Source organism: Neoarius graeffei, chromosome 6, assembly GCF_027579695.1.
Source record: "Neoarius graeffei isolate fNeoGra1 chromosome 6, fNeoGra1.pri, whole genome shotgun sequence".
NCBI lineage: Eukaryota > Metazoa > Chordata > Actinopteri > Siluriformes > Ariidae > Neoarius > Neoarius graeffei.
Genome location: NC_083574.1, coordinates 1,602,607 through 1,626,920, shown reverse-complemented (window position 1 = coordinate 1,626,920; position 24,314 = coordinate 1,602,607). Strand labels below are relative to the sequence as shown.

The window sequence follows — 24,314 nt, the reverse complement described above, 5'->3', positions numbered from 1 at the left end:
GTTCGTTTAGCGACAGAATGATGGAACTGTCAGTGCACGCTCAAAGGGAAACCTGTAGATGGCAGTAATGCAACACTGTGGATGCCAGCTGCTGTAAAACCCAAAAGAAGAAGGTAAACCTGCGCATGCGCACACGGACTTCCTCTGTCTGCTTGACTGCGCCAAGCGAGCGATTTCATGCACATTATTTGCTTTAATCCCCTCAAATTAAATAACTTCCCAGCCACAGAATGGCCTGATATTTTGTGAGATATTACAGAAATAAACAGATATCACAATCACCACATTTCAGACGGAACTAAATTTCACCGAGTTTATGAAATCGAAAGGCTGTCTAGCTTTAAAGAATGCCCACGCTATATCTACTGCTCAAGAAGAACCATCTGTACATATTAAAACAAACCAAAGGGTTCTAGAAAGGGTTTAGAACTAAGATGATCTTTTAAAGGGGCTTTTTGGATGGTTCATGATTCTAGTTTTCTAGAATGTAGAGCCATGAATTTAGGAACTATGAGAAGAAGAACCTCACCAAGGTTCCCATGGAGAGAGACTAAAGCTGCTAGAATCAGGGTGCTACCAGTAGATGGACCTATTTAATAAATTACTTGCAGATCTTGAAAATGTTCCATGTAAATCTGAAACAAAATGCTGAAAACTGACTTTCCCATGAGCTGGATGTTTGGTTCTAGTGACGGAGGAACAGAAAGGGTGCATATTCTGCCAAGTGTTTAACTTGGATGCCGTTCTGTTTGCTTTGGCTTTCATACTGTAGCTGGTAGGCAGAACCACGTTCACCACAGTTACATCAAGTGATCATTTATACATCTCTGTGACCAAAGATGACAAAGTGACGGTTCTTCTGTCCACCTCTGAGGCACACGGTTCTCCGACTGAAGCCACGCGGCTGTAAAGTGATCTCAGGAACACAAAATGTGGAAGTCAATCTGTGGATCGAAGCCAAACATGAGGAAGCAATTGTGGTGGTGACGGAGATGGAGTGGAGCAGCAGTTCCCCACGTCACACCCGGTTCTGTTAGAACCATTTCAGTGCAGATTCACAGATACAGAAACACAGCGTGGAGGTTACTGACGGTGCAGAACCATGTGGCAGCACTTCGGAGGAAATGCGTTGATCTGATAAGGAAGTTTGTGAACCGGCAACAAAGTGTTACAGACTCAGAACCAACTAAAACTTCTCTCTTAGTATTAGCGCCCCTGTCTGTGGTTGGGTTCTAGTGTGGTCCCTAGTAACCATGGCAACAACTGTCTTATTAGTGTTAATGCAAAGTATCCACATATTACAAGCTAATTACTAAACTACCAAACACTCCAGGAAAGGGTTCTCTCAATAACCAAATCTTCTTAGGTTCTTCTAATAAAAAGGGCTTTGAAACATTTCAAATAGGAAAACATTTCATCATTGTGTTCCACATAGAACCTTTAAACATTCCTCCTGAGAAACAACTGATGTAGATTTAAGGGTTCTACATATCTGAAGAGTGTATGTGTAACCCTAGAACACAGGGTTCCTCCTCCAGGGATACAACCAAGAGTGTAGAACCTTCAAGATTTTCCTATGTTTTTAAGGAACCACCAGAGAACAGTACAAAGATTCCGTGAAAGGGTTCTACTGCAAACTTTTCTGATAGGGATACCTCTCTCAGGTACCTTTAGCACAGTTCCATAGAACCATAAAGGGATAATGCTGCTTCTAGAACCCTTTCTGAAAGGGAAACCAACTGTAGTAGGGTTCCACCAGTGAGACAACAAAGCAACAAAGACTTTTCTAAGAGTATAGAACCATTACAGTTTTCTTATGATAGAAAACCATCTTGGGCCCAGTTCCATAGAACCTCAAAGGGGTTCTAGAACCCTTTCTGAAAGGGAAACCAACTTATCAGGTTCCACACAGAACCTTTAATGATTCAACCAGAGACACAAAAAAGAACCCTGAGGGTGTCAACATTTTCTAAGAGTATAGAACATTCGAGATCTTCCTAAAACAGAAAACGCTTTCTAGGTTGATGACACAGAACCATAAAGACTATGTTGAATGAGACGACTGAACTGAAGAACCCTGACACTGGAGACTCCTTCCATAAACGTGAAAGAAACACCTCCTTACAGGAAACTCCACCATATCAAATGATTTACATGGAGCGTCTGCTGCACACGTCCCCGTGAACGAGCTGCCACTATGGAAACTACAACGTATTAGAACAGGAGCATTAAATATAAATAAACCTGTGATGTGCAGCTGCACTACAGTCAGGGCTGCTGTTCGAAAGAATTAATCAACACCTGATTAGAACCAATCAGAGTCCAGAACTCAGGGGTAAAACTGCTAATATTTTATAACACACCTTTATTTGTTCGTTTATTCTCACTTCCTGTCCTGCACACGGTATGTAAATACACAGAGAAGTGTTTATCTATAAACAGGTGCCGCATGCTGCAACACACACACACACACACACACACACACACACACACACACACTATCTTACTATCATTATGAGGACCTTCTTTGGACACATTCATTCATTAATGAGTAACATCTAACTCCAACCTCAGGGAGGAAAAGAGAATGATTCTACTGTTCTTAAAAGAGAACAATAAATAATAAATAAATGCTCTGGTTTTTTATTCTTAAACACACACACACACACACACACAGTTTTCCTTGTGGGGACCAGCAGAATGTCCCCACAAAGTCAAAACTGTCAGAAATGGCATGTGGTCTCACTAAGATATAAACACACATCCTCGCTCTTTTCGGAAGGGGTGTGTGTGTGTGTGTGTGTGTGTGTGTGTTCACACTCACAGTTTCAGTGTGTTGATGTCTCCATGGTTCTCCGCAGTCAGAGTGTGTGAGGCCTCGTCCCCAGAGCCAATAAAACTCTGACATCCCCCCATAGCCAGAGAAGAGCCTCTCCATGAGACAACTTCTCTCCTCTACTTCTCTCTCTCTCTCAACACACACACACAACAATCGCCTTGGACCTCCTCACAGATTCATGTTTTCACACACACACACACACACACACACTCCATTTCAGTCCATATCAAGTCCACATAAGGTGTGTAAAAGTTCTCCCGTCCTTCTGTCTTTTCCCTCTGCGTTTCCCCAACACCCCAGGCTGTTCTTTCTCTCTCTCTCTCTCACACACACACACACATACACAAAGCAGACAGACAGGTTCCACAAGTACTGAGAAAATATTTACACACACACTCTGAAGCCCACCCCCTAACCCAACACATGGCTCTTCCTATTTTTCCCTGAGAAATCCCTCCCTCCTGACACATCATCTCTCTCCTCTAGGAGCGCCATTGTCTCCTACACGTTCTAATAATTCATTTGAGGTTCTTCAACAACACGGAGCACATCTGGAAATCGAAACCATTTAGTGTGCATGTCAGAAATATTTTCACCTCCTGCCTTCCTTTTTATTCCGTTATGCTGGAAAAATCTCCATCTGCATCTAATATTTCATAAAACAGAAGCATTATATCATGTTAAGAAAAAAGGGTTCCTCGAGGGTTCTTGGGAGGGTTAAGGGTTTTATCTGCATACAGGTTCTTCTCTGCACACACTCTGAAGAGTAGAGCGTCTATAGTCATTTTATTCACATGCAAACAATGAGCTCTTAAATTCCTTGTTTGTCTGTTGAAGGTTCTGGAAAGCTAGAATCATTATCCATCCAAAGAACCCTTAAGGAACCCATCTCCCCTCCCCCTCAAGTGTGTGTAGGAGTTAATGCATGTGGGTTTTTTTTCAGCAAAATAATTTAATTTACTTAACATAGACATAATTTAGAACCTTTAAGGGTTCTTCAGTCGTCTTTCTGGGGGAACCCTATAATAAAATGCATTCTGCTTAACTCTGACAAGACTGAAGTACTTGTACTCGGACCACATGCAGCTAGAAGTAAGTTTTCTGATTCCACTGTAACTCTGGATGGCCTTTCTGTTTCTTCACGTGCAGCAGTAAAAGACCTCGGAGTGATTATTGACCCCAGTCTTTCATTCGAAACTCACATTGATAACATCACCCGGAGAGCTTTCTTTCATCTCAGAAATATTGCAAAGATAAGAAATTTAATGTCACTACATGACGCGGAAAAACTAGTTCATGCTTTCGTTCCCTCCAGGTTGGATTACTGTAATGCCTTACTGTCTGGATGTTCCAATAAGTGCATAAACAAGCTCCAGTTAGTTCAAAATGCAGCAGCAAGAGTCCTTACTAGAACTAGAAAATATGACATCACGCCTGTCTTATCCACACTGCATTGGCTCCCAATCAGATTTCGTATTGATTATAAAATACTACTATTGACCTTTAAAGCACTGAATGGTCTCGCACCACAGTACCTGAGTGAACTTCTGCTCCTCTATGACCCGCCACGCCTACTTAGATCAAAAGGTGCAGGCTATCTGCTGGTACCTCGTATAGTGAAGGCTACATCAGGGGGCGGAGCCTTTTCTTACAAAGCCCCACAGTTATGGAACAGCCTTCCAAGTAGTGTTCGGGAATCAGACACAGTCTCAGCGTTTAAGTCTCGGCTGAAAACAGATCTGTTTAGTCAAGCCTTGTGTTAATGGTGTTTATGAGGTAAAGGTGTAGATCTGGAGGGTCCTCAGACAGAGTGTTTTGGTAAACTGGGATGTATGGATGCTGTCAGTCCCCACTCGCTTGCTCACTCGAGTTTGTTGACGGTGTAGTACGTGGCTGCTGCTTTATGTCCCGGGGCCCCTCATGCCTGTGTTACCTTCTGGCTCTCCCCTTTTAGTTATGATGTCATAGTTAGTTGCCGGAGTCCCTGCTTGTACTCAGTGCAATATGTATACTGCTCCTACTTATTCAGGTGACATTGGGCATACCTAACAACCTGTGTCCCCCCCCGAGTTACATGTCAATCCTGGGATCGAGATGCTGAACCTCTTTTGCTCCTCGGACCTGCCTGATCCATCCTGGTGCCCTGTGTCTGGTTGGAGTCTCATCACATCGCTCCTGTGGAGGACGGCCCCATGAGGACAGTTGAAAGTCACACCTGGAGGACGCTCTGGACACTTACAGTAATGCTTTTATGGCTGAGGACTACAGTTGATTTGCTAACTTTAGGACTGCAGTTGTCATGAACAGTTTTGCACTCAAGTTTCCATCAATGAAGAGTTTATAACATCACCGAAACTGACTTCATGTTAAAACTGTTAATGTTATAGTCATGCTGTCTGTTGTTGCCCAAATGAGGATGGGTTCCCTTTTGAGTCTGGTTCCTCTCAAGGTTTCTTCCTCATGTCGTCTGAGGGAGTTTTTCCTTGCCACCGTCGCCACAGGCTTCATCATTGGGGATAGATTAGGGATAAAATTAGCTCATGTTTAAAGTCACTCAAATTCTGTAAATCTGCTTTGTGACAATGTCTATTGTTAAAAGCGCTATAGAAATAAACTTGGCTTGACATTCCTATCAGAAAAGTGTTCCTCCTTTTTTGAAAGCTAAGAAACCTTAATTACCCAACAACTCCCTTGAAGAACCCCCCCCCCTTTAAAAATAAAACCAGTGTGTGTGTGTACTGATTGGGTAAGTTTGTGGTACAAAAATCCAAATTATTGCTCATCATTTTCTTCTTATTGCCTAGAACCTGTCAGGAGTTGGTACACTCTTAGGGGGGAAAAAGGGTTCTTTAAGGATCCATTGGATAATTAAGGGATCTTAGCTTCCAAAAAAAGTTCCACTTTAAACCTCTTTCTGATGGAAAAAACTTGGTTGTAGAACTTTACACAGAACATACTGTAGAAACGCTGAGGGTTCCACCAGAAGATAAGCAGAAAAGTCCTTCAGGGTTTTAGATGATAACCTCCCCCCCCCCCCCCCCCAAACAGAAGGATCCTGAGAGTTTAACAGGTTAAAATTAACGATAAATATTGATACACAGCAACATGAGAACATTTTTAAGGATCCTTCAGTATGATGAAAAACACAAACTGTTTATCAGAAAAGGTTCCTATAAGAAGTAACCCTTGAAGAGCCCCCCCCCCCCAAGTATGTGTATACATATTCCAAATAATTGCACATTATTTTCTTTTTAATATCTAGAATCTGTTCAGAGTTTAACATTTGGATAAACTTTCTTGTTGCTTGAACAGTTCTTTAAAAAGGTTCTTTATTCCTGTTTATAACTGATTTACAGCTAAACATTACAAAAACTGTTTGGTTTCATAAAATCGTTATAAAAAAAAAAAACAGTGGAGCGACACTTTGGTGAAATTGGACTCGTGTGTGTGTGTGTGTGTGTGTGTGTGTGTGAGAGAGAGAGAGAGAGAGAGAGAAAGAGCGAGCGCAATTGGCAGTAGCATTTCCATGGCAACAAACAATTTGGTGAAAAGTGATGGAAAGAAGGCATCCCTAATGTTCAGGTTAAGGCTGAAAATCTGATTCTTTAGCATTCCATGAGCTACCGCCCCTCATTTTAGCCCCGCCCACCTGGAATTACAAGGAATTCAGAAAATTCAGGAAACTGGGAAGATTTTTTTTTCCATTTTCTTGCAGTTGGTTTAAATCCACCTCACAGTCAGAGCTTTAAGATGTTCATTTTCCTACCCTTGTTCACATCCATAAGAAAATAAAATCCAACATTGTCCCACATCTGTAAAGTTTATTGATTTGATTAAAAGTCCAAATGAACAGGATTGTGTTAATAATAATAAATAATAATTTACAAAATAATAACCAGAGAGTCATTTTACAATAAAACACAGAAGCTGAAGGCAGAAGATACTTTACAATACGCAACCAGATTATTATTTGTTTACTTACACACACAATTTATTTTTTCAGGTACATTATAACCCTGATTTATACAAACACAGTGTAATGAAGATCCAATAACATGAACCCCCCCCCCCCCCCCAAAAAAAAGTGCTGTTAAGACAACCTGTAAAAAAAAAAAAAGGTTGGACTTGAGTACATTTAGGAATGGAAAGGGTTAATTTCGTTAATTTCCACACAGTTTTCCAGGATGAGGTTGGAGCAGAAACTTAAAACGAAATACATTATAAAGAACAGAGCAGTAAGTGTAATTTACATCATATACCTTTTTAATAACATTAATTCATCAAGTGAATGGAGTAAAACCACACGACTGCAGCTACAATCACTCAATGCATCAGAATATTTACTACGGCTTTTGTACCTTTTTTTTCTTTACAAACAGTAAGTCGTATGCTACTGTAAACGCACCGCCAAAAGAAAAGCTGCAATGGGGGGGTGCAGAATTTGGAAGACAGGATAAAGAGATGGGGGGGGGGGGGGGGGAGTTTATCACCATTAAAAATAAATAAATCAGAAGGCAGTGTTGAAGTAAACGAGTGAGGAACTGAACGCAACACAAAGGAAAGAAACCTGTTTTCCAGAAAGAAGGGAATGATGTACATATTACATCTGATCTTTAAAAAAAACCACACACACACACCATATTTGGGGGGGGGGGGGGGGCCTTGGCATTCATCAGTATTAGGAGCAACACAGTGCCACCATCTGTATCTGAATCCAAGATGGGCGTGGCCCACACCAGAAGATACTTATTTTAATTATATACAAACTCTAAAAGCCGTCTCTGTAAAACACTGAAACCTGCAGCAGTCGCCATATGAGCGGTGCGAGAGCTGAGGCTCTGATGGTTCCTCGACCTTCGCTACATCACTCCACTTCATCATCAGCCTCAACTGGAGGTGTGTGTGGGAACGTTTCTATAATCCACTCGCACAGTCAGGACTTTTTTTTTTTTTGCAAGTTTCTAGCTGTTACTACTACAGACCTTGGGCCCCCCCCCCCAAAAAAAACCCTCGCGCAACCCCACCACCCCCACACCAGCAAACAAACTAAACCCTCTAATGTTGCATAAACTAATTTTTGCTTAATTGTCTTCAAACCTAAATGGTGTGTGTGGGGGGGACCCACAACTTTAAACCATGGACTTTTCTATCAGACTAAAAAATAAATAAATCTTGTTAAAATGGAAAATTATAGTGTGCGCACCAGATTTTTCTTTTTAATGAGGTCTCTCCCCCCCGTTGTTGCTGTGGAGGTCCACACAGGTGGATTTGTAGTTTTCTACCAAGTTTAGTCAGTTCTGTTTCTCAAAATATAAACCACCTGGCAGGTGAATTTAATCCAGCACGACGCAGAACAGGTAAATGAATCACAAATGTGAGTCACATTTACATTAATTTCACATTAACGCTGCCCTTCGTGGTCGTGTTCATGTTCACGTTAACCAACGTGGTCTTTGTTTGTCGTCATGTGACTTTCAGATCCGACCTCATGCTTGTGCTCACAGCTTTTGTTTTGTCCCGTGGGATCTGACCTGATGCACACCTCCAGTCTCAAACTGTGAATGGTTTTGGTAAAAATGAACAAAAACAAAACTAAAAACTGAGAAACCCAGCCGTCCTGTTTATATCCGGATGTGTTTGGAACACATGATCCATTCATTCTGTTTAGAGTACTCACATTCAGGAACATCTCTGATGTTCATCACCATCATCCTCCTCAGGGTCATCCCAGGCACCACCTGCACTGCTGCTGCTGTCGCCGTCCTCCTCCTCCTCCTCAGGGTCATCGTCATCCTCATCAACATCACTGCTGTCATCACCGCCATCCACATTATCATAATCATCTTCATTGTACTAATCCTCCTCCTCCATCACCATCACGTAACTTCTGGCTTCAAGAATCAGGTTTTCAAAAGTGTAATAACTAAAACAAACAAGCTGAGAGATGTGCAAATTCACACAACATAAAGCAGAGTGTGTGTGTCGGTAGTGAAAGCAAAGCCACTGAAATACCGCCTCAAAATTATTGCCTCTAAATTCACTCACACTGACGATGCATTTTGAGATTATTTATGTGATGTTTATATTTACAGTTAACCATTTCATTCTAACAGCTGATGAAAACATGAACAGAGTGAGATGTGAGTGTGATATATGATAAATTTTGCCACAAAGTCCCGTAATGTTCTAAAAAAAAAAAAGACTCCAAGTAATTTAAAGGTAGTAAAGGTTTGTGCATTAAGCAGTGGACTGGAGTCAGGGGTTTAAGGGTTAAGCAGATGATGTGTGTACACACACACACACACACCAGCCAATGAGAGATGAGCATGTTCTATGGTCATAGCTCATCATTACAATGTTCATAAAAAGTGTGTGCATACATACACACAAAACGGTGAGCAGTAACATTAACATGGTGATGTCGCCGTGTGTAAACGAGGGCCGTGACCGTTACAGAGTGATTACACCGGTCTCTCAGTGACGCAGTGGTCTGAGAAAGACGGATATCAAATAAATAAAATGTGAAAGAAAATATTTCTAAAAAAACACCAAGTCCCAATGACACACACACACACACACACACGGGAATAATGAACACAGCTACACAATAAGACCTTATTGCACATTGATTTATTTGAGGGCCACCTACACTGGGTCTTTATAACACGTTTATAACCACTGCGTACGTTTCAGTCTCCGCTCACAGCTCCGAAGGGTTTACACATCAACAGGAAAGATCACAACCTTCATTTTTATTCTTATGTTGCAAGTTGTTTTGTCTTTAATAACACGCCTATAAAACTGCTCGATAAAACTTCCACAGTGAAGTCAGTCATCGTCCTGCACTGAAAAAGTATCATTATTTCATTTATTATTTTAATTTGTGGAGCCGTTTTATAAAAATTTGATGCACTTCAAATGAAAAATTTAGATGTTAATTTATTTTAAAACATTAGTTTACAATTTATTAATTTATCTATTAACACATTCATTAAATGATCGATTTTATTTAATTTAAGCTCCAGCTGACTGATTCAGATCAGTTTGTCCTTTATAACGGTGTTATGAAGCACTAATATACACTTTTCACCTTCACCACAGCACCCCCCCAATAATGCACAGTGCAAAAGTTTTGACCCCTTCCATTTTTAATATTCATTAACATTTTGCATTTATTTCTTCTGTACTGGTATTTAAAGACTTTAAGAAAATAACCAGGACAAAAAAAAAAAAATCAGATTTTGTGGGATGGTGTTTATTTATAGCAATTTGTATTAGAAGCTCATTTAAATGACTAAGAGTCTCTTCTATGGAGGACAAAGAGGGTCACAAAAGTGATGAGAGAAGAAAGCGAATCAAAATTTAAAAAGCAAAACAAAACACCACAGACACAAATCAATGTATTACAAAAGGAAAAAATAAATCAACTCATAACTGGGACTTCTTTTTTCTTCTCATGGTTAGCACAGACATTAAAATATAACCTTAAATACAAAATTAATACAAAAGAAAAAAAAGCCGGGGGGGGGGGGGGGGGGGGGGGGAGGTTTAAGTTTCAATATTTTATCATTTTCATTTGTTGTTCCTAAATAATTCAAGTATTTTACTCATTTTTATATATGCATTTAAAAATAAATTGTTTCACTCATTCCTTTTTGATGTGTTAAAGCTCCTCGTTCTCTGTAATCGGCTCTTTGCACAATATACACACACACACACACACACTCCTGTACCTCAGCTGAACAAACAAGAATCATGTGGGAGGGTTTATTAAATTATATCAAAGGTTCATAAATGTGCTCAGAACTTGCAAAATAAGTGTAAAAAGTTCAGTTTTGATCAAACTGGAACCATAAACTCTGACCTCACCAGTGTGGACGCATCAGAAACCTGTCCGAGGCTCCAGTGTTACTTTACACTTCATGGCGCGTAACCGTGTTATAAAGAGCCAGTGCACGCAGCTGTAAGATAAATCCACACTAACTGTAGATTTCAGCTTCGTTTATGTTTATATACATTTATAACTGCATTATTACACCTCTAGCCACAGCCTGCTTCTCTACCAATCACAGCGGAGAAAGAGAAGAAACACTCCGAGGTCTTTCCATCCTGAATTACAACTTTAACACACTCAATGGAAATGGATCTGTTTTTGTTGTTGTGGGCGGGGCAGTGATGTCACAAACACCAGGAGGAGCCTCCGAGAGTGTTTTCATTGGACCATGAATGCTCGAGTTTTCCCTGAAGAGAGATACAGAAGGATAAAAACGCACAGTCTGATGTAAACGCGTAAATCATGACCTGACGCTCGCGTACTCACGTTCAGCTTCAGTCCATTTTCAGCTCCTTCGCCGGAGGAGGTTCGGCGACAAAACCTGACGATTTATCATCCGCTTCACTGAAACGTTCAGGAGGAAATAAACAGCGGGTCAGGAACACGTAGCTCATACGCACACGGTACAGTCTCACTCATATGGGCGTGTAATGAGTGGGTGTGGCCTGTAGTAGCTACAGTATACCATATACAATGCTATGTTTAAAACTAAACACAGTTTAAACACATGCTAGTCCACGGGATTTATATTTTACATACTCAGCTTAGCAAAGGGAGCCAACAGTGTGAGGTGTTAACGATCTCCGCTACTTCCTTTCAAACTTTGTCCTCTATATACACTACCGTTCAAAAGTTTGGGGTCACCCAGACAATTTTGTGTTTTCCATGAAAAGTCACACTTTTATTTCCCACCATAAGTTGTAAAATGAATAGAAAATATAGTCGAGACATTTTTCTGGCCATTTTGAGCATTTAATCGACCCCACAAATGTGATGCTCCAGAAACTCAATCTGCTCAAAGGAAGGTCAGTTTTATAGCTTCTCTAAAGAGCTCAACTGTTTTCAGCTGTGCTAACATGATTGTACAAGGGTTTTCTAATCCTCCATTAGCCTTCTGAGGCAATGAGCAAACACATTGTACCATTAGAACACTGGAGTGAGAGTTGCTGGAAATGGGCCTCTATACACCTATGGAGATATTGCACCAAAAACCAGACATTTGCAGCTAGAATAGTCATTTACCACATTAGCAATGTATAGAGTGGATTTCTGATTAGTTTAAAGTGATCTTCGTTGAAAAGAACAGTGCTTTTCTTTCAAAAATAAGGACATTTCAAAGTGACCCCAAACTTTTGAACGGTAGTGTACATTTAACGAGAGGTTGTTTATTACAGGAGAAGATGAAAGCAGACTCTGGGAATTAACTGCAGCTCCGAACTAAAGCTGTGAGAGGGGAACTGAAGAAACATCAGACCACACACGGTGTAAAGAATTATTCAAGATGATAGTTTAGATATTTCGCTTCTTTCCGGCATCATAGCAAGTTTATATAGAACTGGAAAAATAAAATAAATAAATAAAATGGAGAAACTTTCAATTCAAAGGTCACTGAAATTGCAGCTCTGTGTCTCACGTGTTTGTAGGAAACGATCACCAGAAGGCTTTGGTTTCTATAGAAATAGAAGACTTCGTAATAGTGCGCGCGCGTGTGTGTGTGTGTGTGTGTGTGTGTGTACCAGCTGAAGAGTGTTTTCTCAGTTTTGCTCTCCGTAGTGACCGTAATGTTCTCCTTGTCCCCGGTAGAGTCGCTTCTCTCCTCCTCCTCCTCCTCGCTGTCCGAGCTGCTGGAGCTGCTGTCCGACGCCACCAGAGGAGCCTTCCTTGCTCCACACACACTCCATACACACGCTGTTGAGCCCCTCACTGCAACACACACACACACACACACAATGGAAATGGAGTAAATCAGAGCAGAAGAAGCAGAGATCAGAACATGATCTCACCATCTTCATCTTGGTTCGGTTTCTCCGAGTCGACAGGAGAGCTGCAGCGAGCGCCAGAGTCTGAGCTACAGAACACACACACACACACATTTAATTTCCATTTGACACACACACACACACACACACACACACACACACACACACACACACAAGATAATAATAAATAAATAAAAATTAACTTGGATAAACTTTTTTTGCCAAGTTTAAAATAATTAAAAACTACAAATGATATTTTATTAGAATATAATTTGCATGAACTCTGATAAAACCACACAAGAGACACAAAACAGCAGCAGCTTTTTCATTCATCATCATCATCATCATCATCATCATCATCTCCCCGTGATCTAACCAGCACGAGGACAAACCTTTAAATCAGAGGGTTCAAAAGTGCCACGTCAGACCACATCATAAAAATATAGATACATCTCACACACACACACACACACACACACACACACTATACTGGAGTAGATATGGAGTTGAAATGAAATAATGAACATTAGCTCAAAAGTGAAGACTTGCAGCTTTAAGGGAATTAACATCCAAATTGGGCGTGGCCCCCTGACCAAAAGCAACAGGACAGACTAATAATCAAATTAAATTTACATTTTTAATACTTGGTTGCAAATCCACTTTAGTTTCGGTTTTCAATATGTAACGATAGTGTCATGATAAATCACAATACAAATTTATAACGATTCAAATCAATGAAATTAAATAATAAATGGTGATTATTAACAGGCTGTGTAAAATCTTTTAGTTTTTCCTCGCTGTAATTGTGTTGTTTAGACAGCAGAGGACGCAATAATGTACAGTAGCTGGAATACGCGTGGCTTCACTGCAGGTGGAAGTAACAGCTCTAATGCCACAAGAGCACAAACGCATGTAAAGTGTGAAAGAGCTGCTGGGAGATCGTGTACACACAGATTTAATGAGAAATCATCTCTCTCTCTCTCTCTCTCTCCTTTAGCTTTCAACAGGCTGTAGAGAGACGCAAATGGAAGCAGAACAAAATGTTCAGAAATTTACTGAGAAAATGTTTGCTATTAACTTTTTTTAAGAAAAGGAATATTTGACTTAATGGCTAATATTTTACTCCAGCCTTTACAGACGTATAAATAAAGGCAGCACGGTGGTGTAGTGGTTAGCGCTGCCGCCTCACAGCAAGAAGGTCCGGGTTCGAGCCCCGTGGCCAGCGAGGGCCTTTCTGTGTGGAGTTTGCATGTTCTCCCCGTGTCCGCGTGGGTTTCCTCCGGGTGCTCCGGTTTCCCCCAAAGACATGCAGTTAGGTTAACGTGGGGCAGCCTTGGGCTGAGGTGCCCTTGAGTGAGGTACCGAACCCCTGACTGCTCCCCGGGTGCTTTGGTGTGGCTGCCCACTGCTCTGTGTGTGTGTGTGTGTGTGTGTGTGTGTGTGTGTGTGTGTGTGTGTGTGTGGTGTTTTCAGTGCTTCAGATGGGTTAAATGCAGAGGATGAATTTCACTGTGCTTGAAGTGTGCATGTGACGAATAAAGGCTTCTTCTTCTTAAATATGGTTGGTTATAAAAATCATTTTGTTAAATTAAGAAAAGAAGTTGATAAAGAATAGGACAATAAAATGGTGCATTTTTTGTAATAAAAGTAAAAATTCTAAAAAAAAATGTTATAAACTGAATTAAATTGTGAACTGGGTGTAAATTAATAGTAAATTAATGTGCAGGTGTCGTGGGGGGAAAAGCTCTTGTGATGTAGCTAGCTGTATTAATACACTCTGCTGCCACCTTCAGGTGAAAGATAAAACTGCAATGTGTTGGCCGAAGGGTTTCCGATGACGTAATCGGACAGGAAACCCATGGGGACGGGAACACATTTGCCCCTGAGGCTTGATTTTGATCACTGCTGCTCTACATCATTCACTATAACCATGTGGGAATGATCTCATGACCAAAAAAAAAAAAAAAAGAGTGACATCACCAGCAGAAAGGTTGGAAGTCCGTAAACGTGGCCCAGCCTTTATCCTCGCTGTCGTTTAGTGGCGCCGCGGTGCTGCCCCATACTCCCGAGCCACTGTCGATGGCCACGCCCGCAAAGTCTGCCTTAAAGTTAAAATCATCCTCAAAACTTGCCACCCAACCCGGACCTGCTCCAACACACACACAGAGAGAGAGAGAGAGAGAGAGAGAGAGAGAGAAACCCTGAAGTTGATTATTGTCCATTAACAGCATGTCCCCATAAAGTTTTATGCTCCTGAGAATCCACGCAGTGTAAAGTCATCTTAAAAGTTACAGCTTCACTGTTACAGAGTGCTGGAACTGGAGACTCCTTCCAGAAATTAAAGCGTTACCAGTACACTGCTCACTCTGTGGAAGGCTGCTGTCCTTGTCAGAGTCTTCACTCCTGCTGCTGTCCAGAACCTGTTTACAGTCCGGAAAACACTCCAGATCAGGTGACCCTAAACGCCTCAGAGCTCCGCCCTCAAGGTCACTATTCAGGGTCGAGGTCACACCAAACCTAACGAGCAAAAAGCCACGGAACTTCGATTCAAAATTTGGGATGTGGCTTAGGTTTTTTTTTTTTTTTAATATAAACTGTGCATTTCAGTGATGTAATTTTTCCAATTTTGACAGAACAAATGCAAATTTTTTGTAGAATTAAAAATACATGTGAAACTGACCTGGTTCTGGATTTCACTTGTGTTGCATAGTTGATTTCTTTGTCCTCCCAGATGTCCTCCTCCTCATCCACATCATCAAACGGACGGATTTTCCCCTTCGTGCAGGCCTGAAACGCTCCTGCGCTCAGCTGAGACACACACACACACACACAATCAGGTGTATCCCTGTATACCAGAGATGTTAAACAAATGTTGATTGTAGAGGAGAGTGAGATCACAAATATCACAATACTTGAACATTATTCTACGATACGTGATGTAACACAATGTTAAATAATAATTTAAGTCTAAAAAGCCTCACAAAGCTACGTTCACACTGTAAAGAAAAGTTTAGAGCACAAACCCATCTGAGCGCAATCAAAAAAATTATTTAAATTACTTTGGTTGTAACTTATGCAATTAAACAGTGACATTAAATAATTTATAAATTAAACAATTTTATGCACTGTGTGTGTGTGTGTGTGTGTGTGTGTGTGTGTGTGTACTTACAGTATTAAATAACATTTAATAGAACATAAATAATCTGAAAGTAAATAAAGTGTGCGTGTGTGCATGCTGTTCTGGGAAAACAAACACTGAGGTGGTGTGAAGTTGAGCTACCGTTATCATTATGAAGTTGATTAATTTCCAATTACAGCATGTACCCAAGTGTTTTATTCCTCTTATAACACTGCAATTTACCAACAATTACATTCTTTGAGAACAAAAGGTTTTATTTGTTCAGAGTTCCATTTATCGCTGTTGACTCTCCGTTCTCACGGACGTTACAGCAGCTATAAAACCCACACGTCCCCATCGCCAGCCGCGCAGGTTTCTCTCTCAAGTTAAAAAGGAAAAAATAAATTAATAATAATAAAAATAAATAATGCAGTTTATTTCATCGTGTTCCTGAGAAACTAAAGAAGTGTAAACTCCTCGGTCCTGAAAATGTCAGAAAACTTAAAAGTTCCTTTAAATAAATTTCTCCTTAAAGGAAACTTTACTGGATTTTATTCGACCCGTTTAGTGTTAGTTGAAGCTGTAAGTGAACACTGCAGTGTGAACACAGACGACACACACTTTAATTAAACACCAGCTTTAGAACAGAAGATGAGACTCACGCCTTCATCCACCAGGTTACTCTTCATCCCTCCGACACGATTAAATGCTGCACTGAAAAACAAACAGATACAGAAACCTGATCACTCACTCACACACACACACACACACACCAAACTGATCACTGTTACTATAAACCGATGGTGCCATAGTCACATTTACTAAAACTGAACAGAAGTCGACACTAAATGATCAGAGGCTCAGGTGCGACTCGTTCATTCTGAGGCTCAGGGGTTCGGGACGATTTAAAAATCTATAACGAGGAAGAGAAAAAAAGTTACTTTATTCCATCATTGTGTTCTCCGAACTCATCATCATTAAATCCAAACTGGTCAACAAAGTTTGCTGTCATTTGCTGGATCTGGTAGTCAGAAAAGACCTGAAAAACACACACACACACACACACACACACACACACACACACACACACACACACACCATCTGAGGATCAAACTCACTAAGAATTACACTAACATTCAGACTGTAGAACTTTACACTGACTCATTTTAAATTATAAATAAAAAAGATGGATCATGTTTAAACTGTAAAGTCAGTCAAACAGATAAATATAAATTTGTACCTTTATTAAACACACTGATCTAAAGCTCTCCTCCTTCACATCCTTTATTCTGGGTTTGTTTAACTTACCAGATCCACTGCGTTTTTCTTGTTTGTCTCCGCTAATGTTTCATCCACAAACTTCTGCCAACGCTGTCCATAATCCTCAGGTAGATCTGTACCACACACACACACACACACACACACACACACACACACACATTAAAGAGCAACATGTTTTAGCAAAAATTGTGTTTAAATATTTTCGTGGCCAAACCAAAATAAAATTTCTCCCAGAATTATTTAAAAAAAAGAAAGTTTGATTTTCTCCGTATGCACTAGTGTACGTTGAATCAGCCATAAATTAAAATTATCGAAATGCATTAACGTTACAGAATGTTTACTGTATGTTTAACCCCGCCTACAAAAATTTTTTTTAAATAAATTTTAAAAAAGGTAGAGCTCACAGTTCACATTTTTCAACCAACAGGGAGTGGGTTCTTGAACCAGTTCTGTTCAGGATTCTTAGAGCCTTGGTGCCAGTTAGAGAACCAGCCTGTGTTTTCACCAGTTTTGATCAGAACCGTTGTAGTCAAGGCTGCATGATGAACAGAGGGCGTGGCACAACAGGAGGAAACAGTAGCAAGGTGGTGGTGTGCATCGATTACCTGCGAGCTTTCGTTATGTTATTGCAGGTGTTTATTTTCAGTCCATGTTTCTGAAGATGTTTCCATTACTGCACTCTGCTTCCTCTCCAAACTAAGGACACGCCCACTGATGTCATCATGGCTCCCACTGCATAAACCAGTTACATTTTGGTTCCAGCTAAGAACCAACTTTTCAGGTTCCAGACCAATTTATTTTTGGATGAAATGCTCTGAACAGGTCAAAATCTGGCGCGCAAACAAGAATGGAGCCCATACCCTGTTGGTGGAAAAGTGGCAAGAGTTGAAAATGACAAAATGCTGACTAAACAGTGAAAATGCACGAAACCTTCCAGTAAAGCAGCTCAGCCACTGCAGCGTGTCGTCTACCACAGATACAGCCTCATTTTATAGGGTGCCATTACTTTTGTCCTGATTGAACAGCTAGGCTTTGGTGTATTTATAGATTTTTTTTTTAAACAAGAACTACTTTCTTTCAAGTTATTAATCTGAAATAAGGGATTTAAACAGGATGCTGTAATCCCTTTATATAAAAAAATAAAATAAATCACACAAGCTCCTCGGTAAGTGAGCGGATTGCGTTCAGTTCGTACCGTTTATGAGCTGCGTGATGTGACCCTGTGAGGCTCCTTTCTCCACACTCTGGACCAACGCATTCGCTATCCAGGTCAGATGCCCCATGTAGCCCCTCCTCATGCCACCCTCAGACCTGGGACACACACACACAGAGACATTAGTGTGTTACAGTGCCTCCAAGACCATGTTACGTTATGTTTTCACGTAGCTCTTACTGTGTTCTGTCGTTCTCCTCCCAAGCATCAAGAATCCGCTGTATCAACCTGCAGGTCTGAAACAGCTGGCACGCACAAACGCACGCACACACACACACACACACACACGTTTTGCAACACCAATCTATACAAACCCTGTCTATAGATCTGACTTGTGTGTTTGAGTGAAAGCAGGATTTGTCTTGTGTGGGAAAAAGAAATTTGTCATAAGTGGCTCAGTAGAATGAGAACAGAAGGACTAGGAGGCGGGGCTTTACGCAACAGTGTGCAGATAGGAGGCGGAGTCATGGAAGAAGTGACTCAATCATGTCAAATCACGTGCAATTTTTTTCTTTTTAGTTCACCTCAAACCCTACATTCTACCCAATGCACCTTCACCTCCTGAACCTGCTCAGATATCTTACATGCGTGAGAAGATCTTGGTGTGAGAACATCTCTGCGTCTCTGTGCGGAGCGTGTGCCGTGTCCGTGTGTGTGTTTTCGGGTCGTTTCGGCTCTGGGCTGTCCTCCAGCATCCCGTCCGGTGCTGTCTGGTTGAGGATGGCTGAGACACACTGCTCCACTTGAACATGGAGGAAGTTGTTCCAGGTGAATTTAAAAAACAGATCCTGCAGGAACATGTGGAGCCATGACAAGTTACTGATTTGGGTTTTTCTTAAAAATGTGGAGAAGAGGGGAGATTGAGAGAGAGAGAGAGAGAGAGAGAGAGAGAGAGAGAGAGAGATCTCACCAGGAGTAGGTTGATCATGTCGAGTCGGCAGAGCTCCCGGTGCATTCTGGGAGCGCGAGTGTTGAGCAGAGCGGCCATCAACCTGCAGGCGTGAAGACGAGCGTTCCCAAACGGCTCCTCCAGAACCCCGAGAGTCGTCAACATGCTGCACTTCTGTAGAGGGGAGAGAGAGAGAGAGAGAGAGAGAGAGAGAGAGAGAGAGCGAGCATCATTTAATACTTTACCTTTACACTGCTACAGGCACGTAGATGTACCTATGAAAGTGGGTGGAGCTTTGTGATTGACACCATTAGTTTAAAAAAAAGCTGTAGTTTATTCTATATGTAGTGTGTGTGTGTGCGCTACAGTACCTTCGGTGGCTCGAGCAGTAGATGGCGGTAGTGCTTCAGATGCGGCTCGATGCCCAGTAAAACACTGTTGTTTACAGAAAACAACTGATCCAGAGCCTGAGATCCTGGATCTATCAGCTCCACCCTGTCTCTCACACACACACACAGTTTAGAGTCTCAAAGTGAAGGTCGTGTTCACAGCTGTGTGTTCAGTGAAAGCATTTTCTCACATTTTCATCACTTCAGTTGCTTTGGACAGAAACTCTGCCTGACCTCTGACCCAGCATACAGAAGATCTTACCCCGTCAGTGACCCATGTGTTTCAGAGGACTCTCTTTTTCAACTTTTAGGCATAGTGTGGAATCGCTCACTAACTGCTCCACACTTCCTTCCTGAACTGTGCCTTTTGCAACACTGTGTGTGTGTGTGTGTGTGTGTGTGTGTGTGTGTGTTGCTCACCCTGATTTGCGAGTCTCCAATAAAGCGAGTAAAACTTGAGTCCCATTAACGATACAGACTTCACTCTTCTCTCCGTCAAATAGGTTCTTTAACAGAGATTCCACACTCTGCTGTCTGACACACACACACACACACACAATTCAATTGATCACAAACATAGTATCAACAAATTAGAACACACACACACACACACACACACACTCCCTCTCTCACTTACAGCTCCAGTGTGGTGAGCAGGGGGTCGGGATCTGACAGCTCCTGCAGTCCAGTCTGATCACGACCCATGCGGATGATGTCACACAGAGCCTGAGACGCATTCGACTGCCTCTGTCAACACACACACACACACACACACACACACACACACACACACACACACACACACACACACACACACACAAGTTTTCCCTGGTCTGTAGCCCAGTTAATCAGAACATAAAACATTGTGGATGTCAGAATGAATTACTCTAACTATAATTCAAATTTGCATAACATTTACATAACTGCATCTGGTCCAAAACCATGTTAAACTATTTAAATTCTCATATTCTTTTAGACACTTAACGCCAGTTAAAACATCTCTCTCTTGGCTCAGTGACCCACGTGTTGCTTGATGCAAGAAAGAAAAGTCAAAAATATTTTAACAATTTGCATTTCTTAAATTTCTTTATTTCAACTTTCTAATTAGTTTAGTCGATTTCCAGACAATCACCACAGTTATTTTCTCCCCCGTGGCTGAAACTCAAATGCATATCTAGTGCCCTATGTAGTGAGCATCTGTAGTGAACAGGAAGCTACTCTGGATTTGGGTTCACCGTATTTTCGAGGCTTAAATAAACAAGTCGATGATGATGATTTATGCAGCATGAAAATATAATTCTGGGTAAATAACAAAACCTGAAACATTAATGTCTATAATAAAGTAATAATTTAGCCTGTTTACTTAGTGATATGAAAGTACAGCGTCAGTAGTGCTCATGTTATACTCATTAATATTCAAATGTACTCAAATAATAATTACATGAAATTTAAATGTCATTTAGAGGAATGAGCCAGACCTCGTTATCGATGTGAGGTTGAATTAACTCCATCAGTCTCTGAATGAGCTTCTCTTCATCCAGCCACTGAAAATGAATGAAACGCACACAATGTACAGTTTTAACAAACTACAGATAAAAGCATGTCTCTCCCCCGTACAGAGCAGCAGCGTTGGGACTCACGGTGAGGATGTCGTGTCGGAGCTGAACTGGTTCCACGCAGCTGATGAGGCGCAGCAGGAGGTCCATCATGGCCGACACGTCCATGTGCTTCAACACCAACGCTATAAATCCCTCCTTCTTCCTCAGGAAGCTGATCGTCTGCAGGACAAGATGGCGTTAACGAAGCGGAGGGTAAAATCTCAGAGCAGAGACGACAACTAAACTAAATAAAACGAAAAGAAAATGCCAGTTTGTCCAATTCAAAACAAAATGACCATGAGTCATTTAAGAGTCGACTCACTGATGAGCTGAGTCAAATGATCCGACTCGGGCTGAAAGAATCAGAGTTCCCATCACTAACTGATCACGGGCCGGGCTTAGGACCAGATCTACGCAGTCTCTATCCCTTATTCACACGTTAACACAATTCTCCGACGTCCGTTCTAACTCCTACGATAAAATGATTCACCTGCTCGGTTTTCCGGCTGATCAGGTTGCCAAAGGTTTTGCTGAAGAAGGAGGCGAGGAGCGGGTTAAGAGGCGGCTCTTGCTCCAGGAAGCTGTAAAGCGTGTTCAGGAGAGAGTCGTCTCCGCCCACTTTATCATTAATGACCGATACGTCACACGTGAGCAGCTCGCACGCTGTGTTGGCGTACCTGAGGAACAGAGAGAGAGGAACGAAATGCATGTGCACCACAGTGAACCTGTTCATCACACAAAGGTGGAGAAAAAGAAGGGAAAAAAAAGCTTCTCGATTTAACTTTCTGGGGTCTTAGTGTGGTTTTGATAACAATTAAAAGAACAAGACTAATTAAGTGAACAAGTGGAATCAGGTGTAGCTTCTGATGAACTGTCTACATGCAACAAGCCCAGTGTATGACTTTTTTTTTTAAAGTGTATATTCTGGACCAATTTTGTTTTTTTTATATGAAAGTCTGTCCCTTTACACACTCATCCAGAAGGGTAATTTTGCACAAGGCCATCTGTCTACAGCAGAAAAAGATAAAATAAAAAAACGCATCTGGAAAAATCCCAAGCGAGTCTGGAGCCGGATTCGTGACGTCACCTGCGGAAGCGCCAGCAGGCTGCGCGAGCTTGCACGGTTTCAGTGCACAGCCTGTGTAGACCAAGTTTAGCAGCGAGCAATTTTGCATTGAAATATGGAATTGCCACCTGAGCGCAATGTTACTTCACCTTTGGATGAAGAATATAATGAGACGTCAGAATTGGGGCTTCATCTGTTTGGATTTGATGATGATTCAAGCAGTGAAGACGACGGAGACACCGGGGATGTAAATAATACGGTCGTTTTCTCATAAACAAACCAGCGCTGACGTAGGACTCAGAGGGAGGCGTCCCGCACATGACGTCACGAAAATCACTGTTTGGCGGGAAATCCAAATGCCAAGATTTTTCAGAGGCGGATCAATTCGCCTCAAATGGCTTGATTTCAACTGGATTTTTCTGGAATTGCGCAAGGTAAAAAAAAATTGCACAAAATGTGACAGATATTTGACCAAAGTTTAATATAAAATAAGAGAATTACACTGATCTTGCTCCTGAATGTACCTGTGATATGCACTTAAAAAAAAAAAAAATCAATCTTAAGACGCCCTTCTGCGTCTCCTTACTTGTAGCGCAGTTTCTCCTCGCGGTCACTAGGGGGTTCGTGTGTGATGAGGCTGATGAGCTCCTGTAAGCTGCTGTCCTGAGTGAGGAAGACGAGGAGGCGCTGGTTCTGAGCCTTACACTCCTGCAGCACGTCGTCTTCATCCAGCAGCTCCGTCAGCGTCACGTCCTCCTTCTCCAGCAGCTTCTCCACCTGAGACGCCGTGTGGAGGTCAAACTTCCAGAACATGACTGCGGCCTCGCACCAGGACTGAACACGGAGATAAATATCACAGTTACTCAGACAATCATATATCAAAATAAATAATCATGATGTACACGTTATTATAGAGAACCTAGCTTGCATCCTAACGACTGGAACATCAGTGTTTCCTAAACTCAGGGTCCATCACCAAACTGCTCTCCATCACCAGAAACAAAATCAATCATTTTATCTTTTTAATTCAACAAAATGTAGAAGTCTTAATTTAAAAAAGCTCCTTCGTCATAATAATTTGATGTAAATCCTTTAAATGAAACAAATCAGACAAGGCACAGCACTACGCAATCCAACATTTAGTTACAAAAGGAAAGAAAAAAGTCTCCGATATCAAACTTTAATTTAGCTTCCCAATCTTACAGCTGATTATGGAGGGAAAAGAACACACCGGGGTGGAGCGATGACATGGAGTTACTGTTCCCAACCTGAAGCGGATTATTTTCCTCCAACAGCACGTCTCTGAGTATTTTATTCCTCTCACACCACAGCATCTTCCCAACTATTGCATTTATTTTTAAATTAAAGAACAAAATTTACACTATAACAGCGATAAACAGCATCTCTTCCGTCTCTCTCTCCTCTGTACCTGAAGACGTCAGAAAACTCTGATGGCGTATTCACACCTACGTTGTTTGGTCCGGACCAAACGACCCAAATTTCCCTTGGTCCGGACCTTTTGGGTTGGTCTGAATACAAACCACTGAACTCTGGTCCGGACCAAACAAGCGGACCGAGACCGAGCTGCAAGGTCGGACTCGGTCCGGACCAAAGGAACCCTGGTGCGGATCTTTTGGAGGTGTGAAAGCAGACCGGACCTAATCCGACAGTTTTGCTTTTTGTACCTCGGGAGCTTCCGTCGTTTGTCGAGCATTATGGGAAACAGAGTCTTGACACTCCACCGCAAAGTGCAAACACTGTTTTGGTTGTCAAGGGAACCTTACAACAGTCGTTCAGTCATTCAGACCAGTGGTAGGCTAGACTAGAGTACAAAAAATGAGTAGGGGGCGAACGTGGGCCGAGGAAGAAACGCGTACCCTTGTGGATATCTGGGCAGATGTCCACATATCTGAGCTTTTGGAGAGAACACACAAAAATGCGACGTGTTTGCTGTATTCAGTGAGAAAATGAAGGAGAAGGGGTTCACGCGCTCCCCAGAACAATGTCGGCTAAAAGTGAAGAAACTCCGTCAGACCTACATTAAAATCAGGGACATTCTTTCAAAAAGTGGCGGTACTAGCGACGCAAAAAAGAAATTCATCTATTAC

General features: G+C 41.6%; 2 protein-coding genes across 7 annotated transcripts in view; both read right to left on the bottom strand.

Annotated features, from left to right (window-relative positions):
* The window catches only part of LOC132887675 (MOB kinase activator 2), a 12,580-nt gene extending 9,364 nt beyond the window's left edge, over positions 1–3,216 (bottom strand). The window contains exon 1 of one of the 2 annotated variants that reach the window (XM_060923164.1): positions 2,825–3,216. In XM_060923164.1, coding sequence (XP_060779147.1) covers positions 2,825–2,916 — 92 coding nt within the window. In that variant the 5' untranslated portion in view covers positions 2,917–3,216. The remainder of the gene's footprint in view (positions 1–2,824) is intronic. The other variant, XM_060923165.1, reaches the window with a different exon arrangement.
* A 6,236-nt stretch (positions 3,217–9,452) lies between these two features.
* Positions 9,453–24,314, bottom strand: part of ppp6r2b (protein phosphatase 6, regulatory subunit 2b) — a 38,630-nt gene continuing 23,768 nt past the window's right edge. For 4 of the 5 annotated variants that reach the window (XM_060923159.1, XM_060923160.1, XM_060923161.1 and 1 more), the window contains 21 exons: positions 22,793–23,040; positions 21,631–21,817; positions 21,183–21,320; positions 21,021–21,086; positions 20,180–20,289; positions 19,963–20,076; positions 19,525–19,648; positions 19,175–19,327; positions 18,849–19,052; positions 18,445–18,509; positions 18,247–18,362; positions 17,079–17,164; positions 16,712–16,809; positions 16,433–16,484; positions 15,333–15,460; positions 15,003–15,169; positions 14,633–14,798; positions 12,677–12,741; positions 12,410–12,596; positions 11,160–11,237; positions 9,453–11,080 (listed from right to left, as the gene is read on the bottom strand). In XM_060923159.1, coding sequence (XP_060779142.1) covers positions 11,168–11,237; positions 12,410–12,596; positions 12,677–12,741; positions 14,633–14,798; positions 15,003–15,169; positions 15,333–15,460; positions 16,433–16,484; positions 16,712–16,809; positions 17,079–17,164; positions 18,247–18,362; positions 18,445–18,509; positions 18,849–19,052; positions 19,175–19,327; positions 19,525–19,648; positions 19,963–20,076; positions 20,180–20,289; positions 21,021–21,086; positions 21,183–21,320; positions 21,631–21,817; positions 22,793–23,019 — 2,523 coding nt within the window. In that variant the 5' untranslated portion in view covers positions 23,020–23,040 and the 3' untranslated portion in view covers positions 9,453–11,080; positions 11,160–11,167. The remainder of the gene's footprint in view (positions 11,081–11,159; positions 11,238–12,409; positions 12,597–12,676; positions 12,742–14,632; positions 14,799–15,002; positions 15,170–15,332; positions 15,461–16,432; positions 16,485–16,711; positions 16,810–17,078; positions 17,165–18,246; positions 18,363–18,444; positions 18,510–18,848; positions 19,053–19,174; positions 19,328–19,524; positions 19,649–19,962; positions 20,077–20,179; positions 20,290–21,020; positions 21,087–21,182; positions 21,321–21,630; positions 21,818–22,792; positions 23,041–24,314) is intronic. The other variant, XM_060923163.1, reaches the window with a different exon arrangement.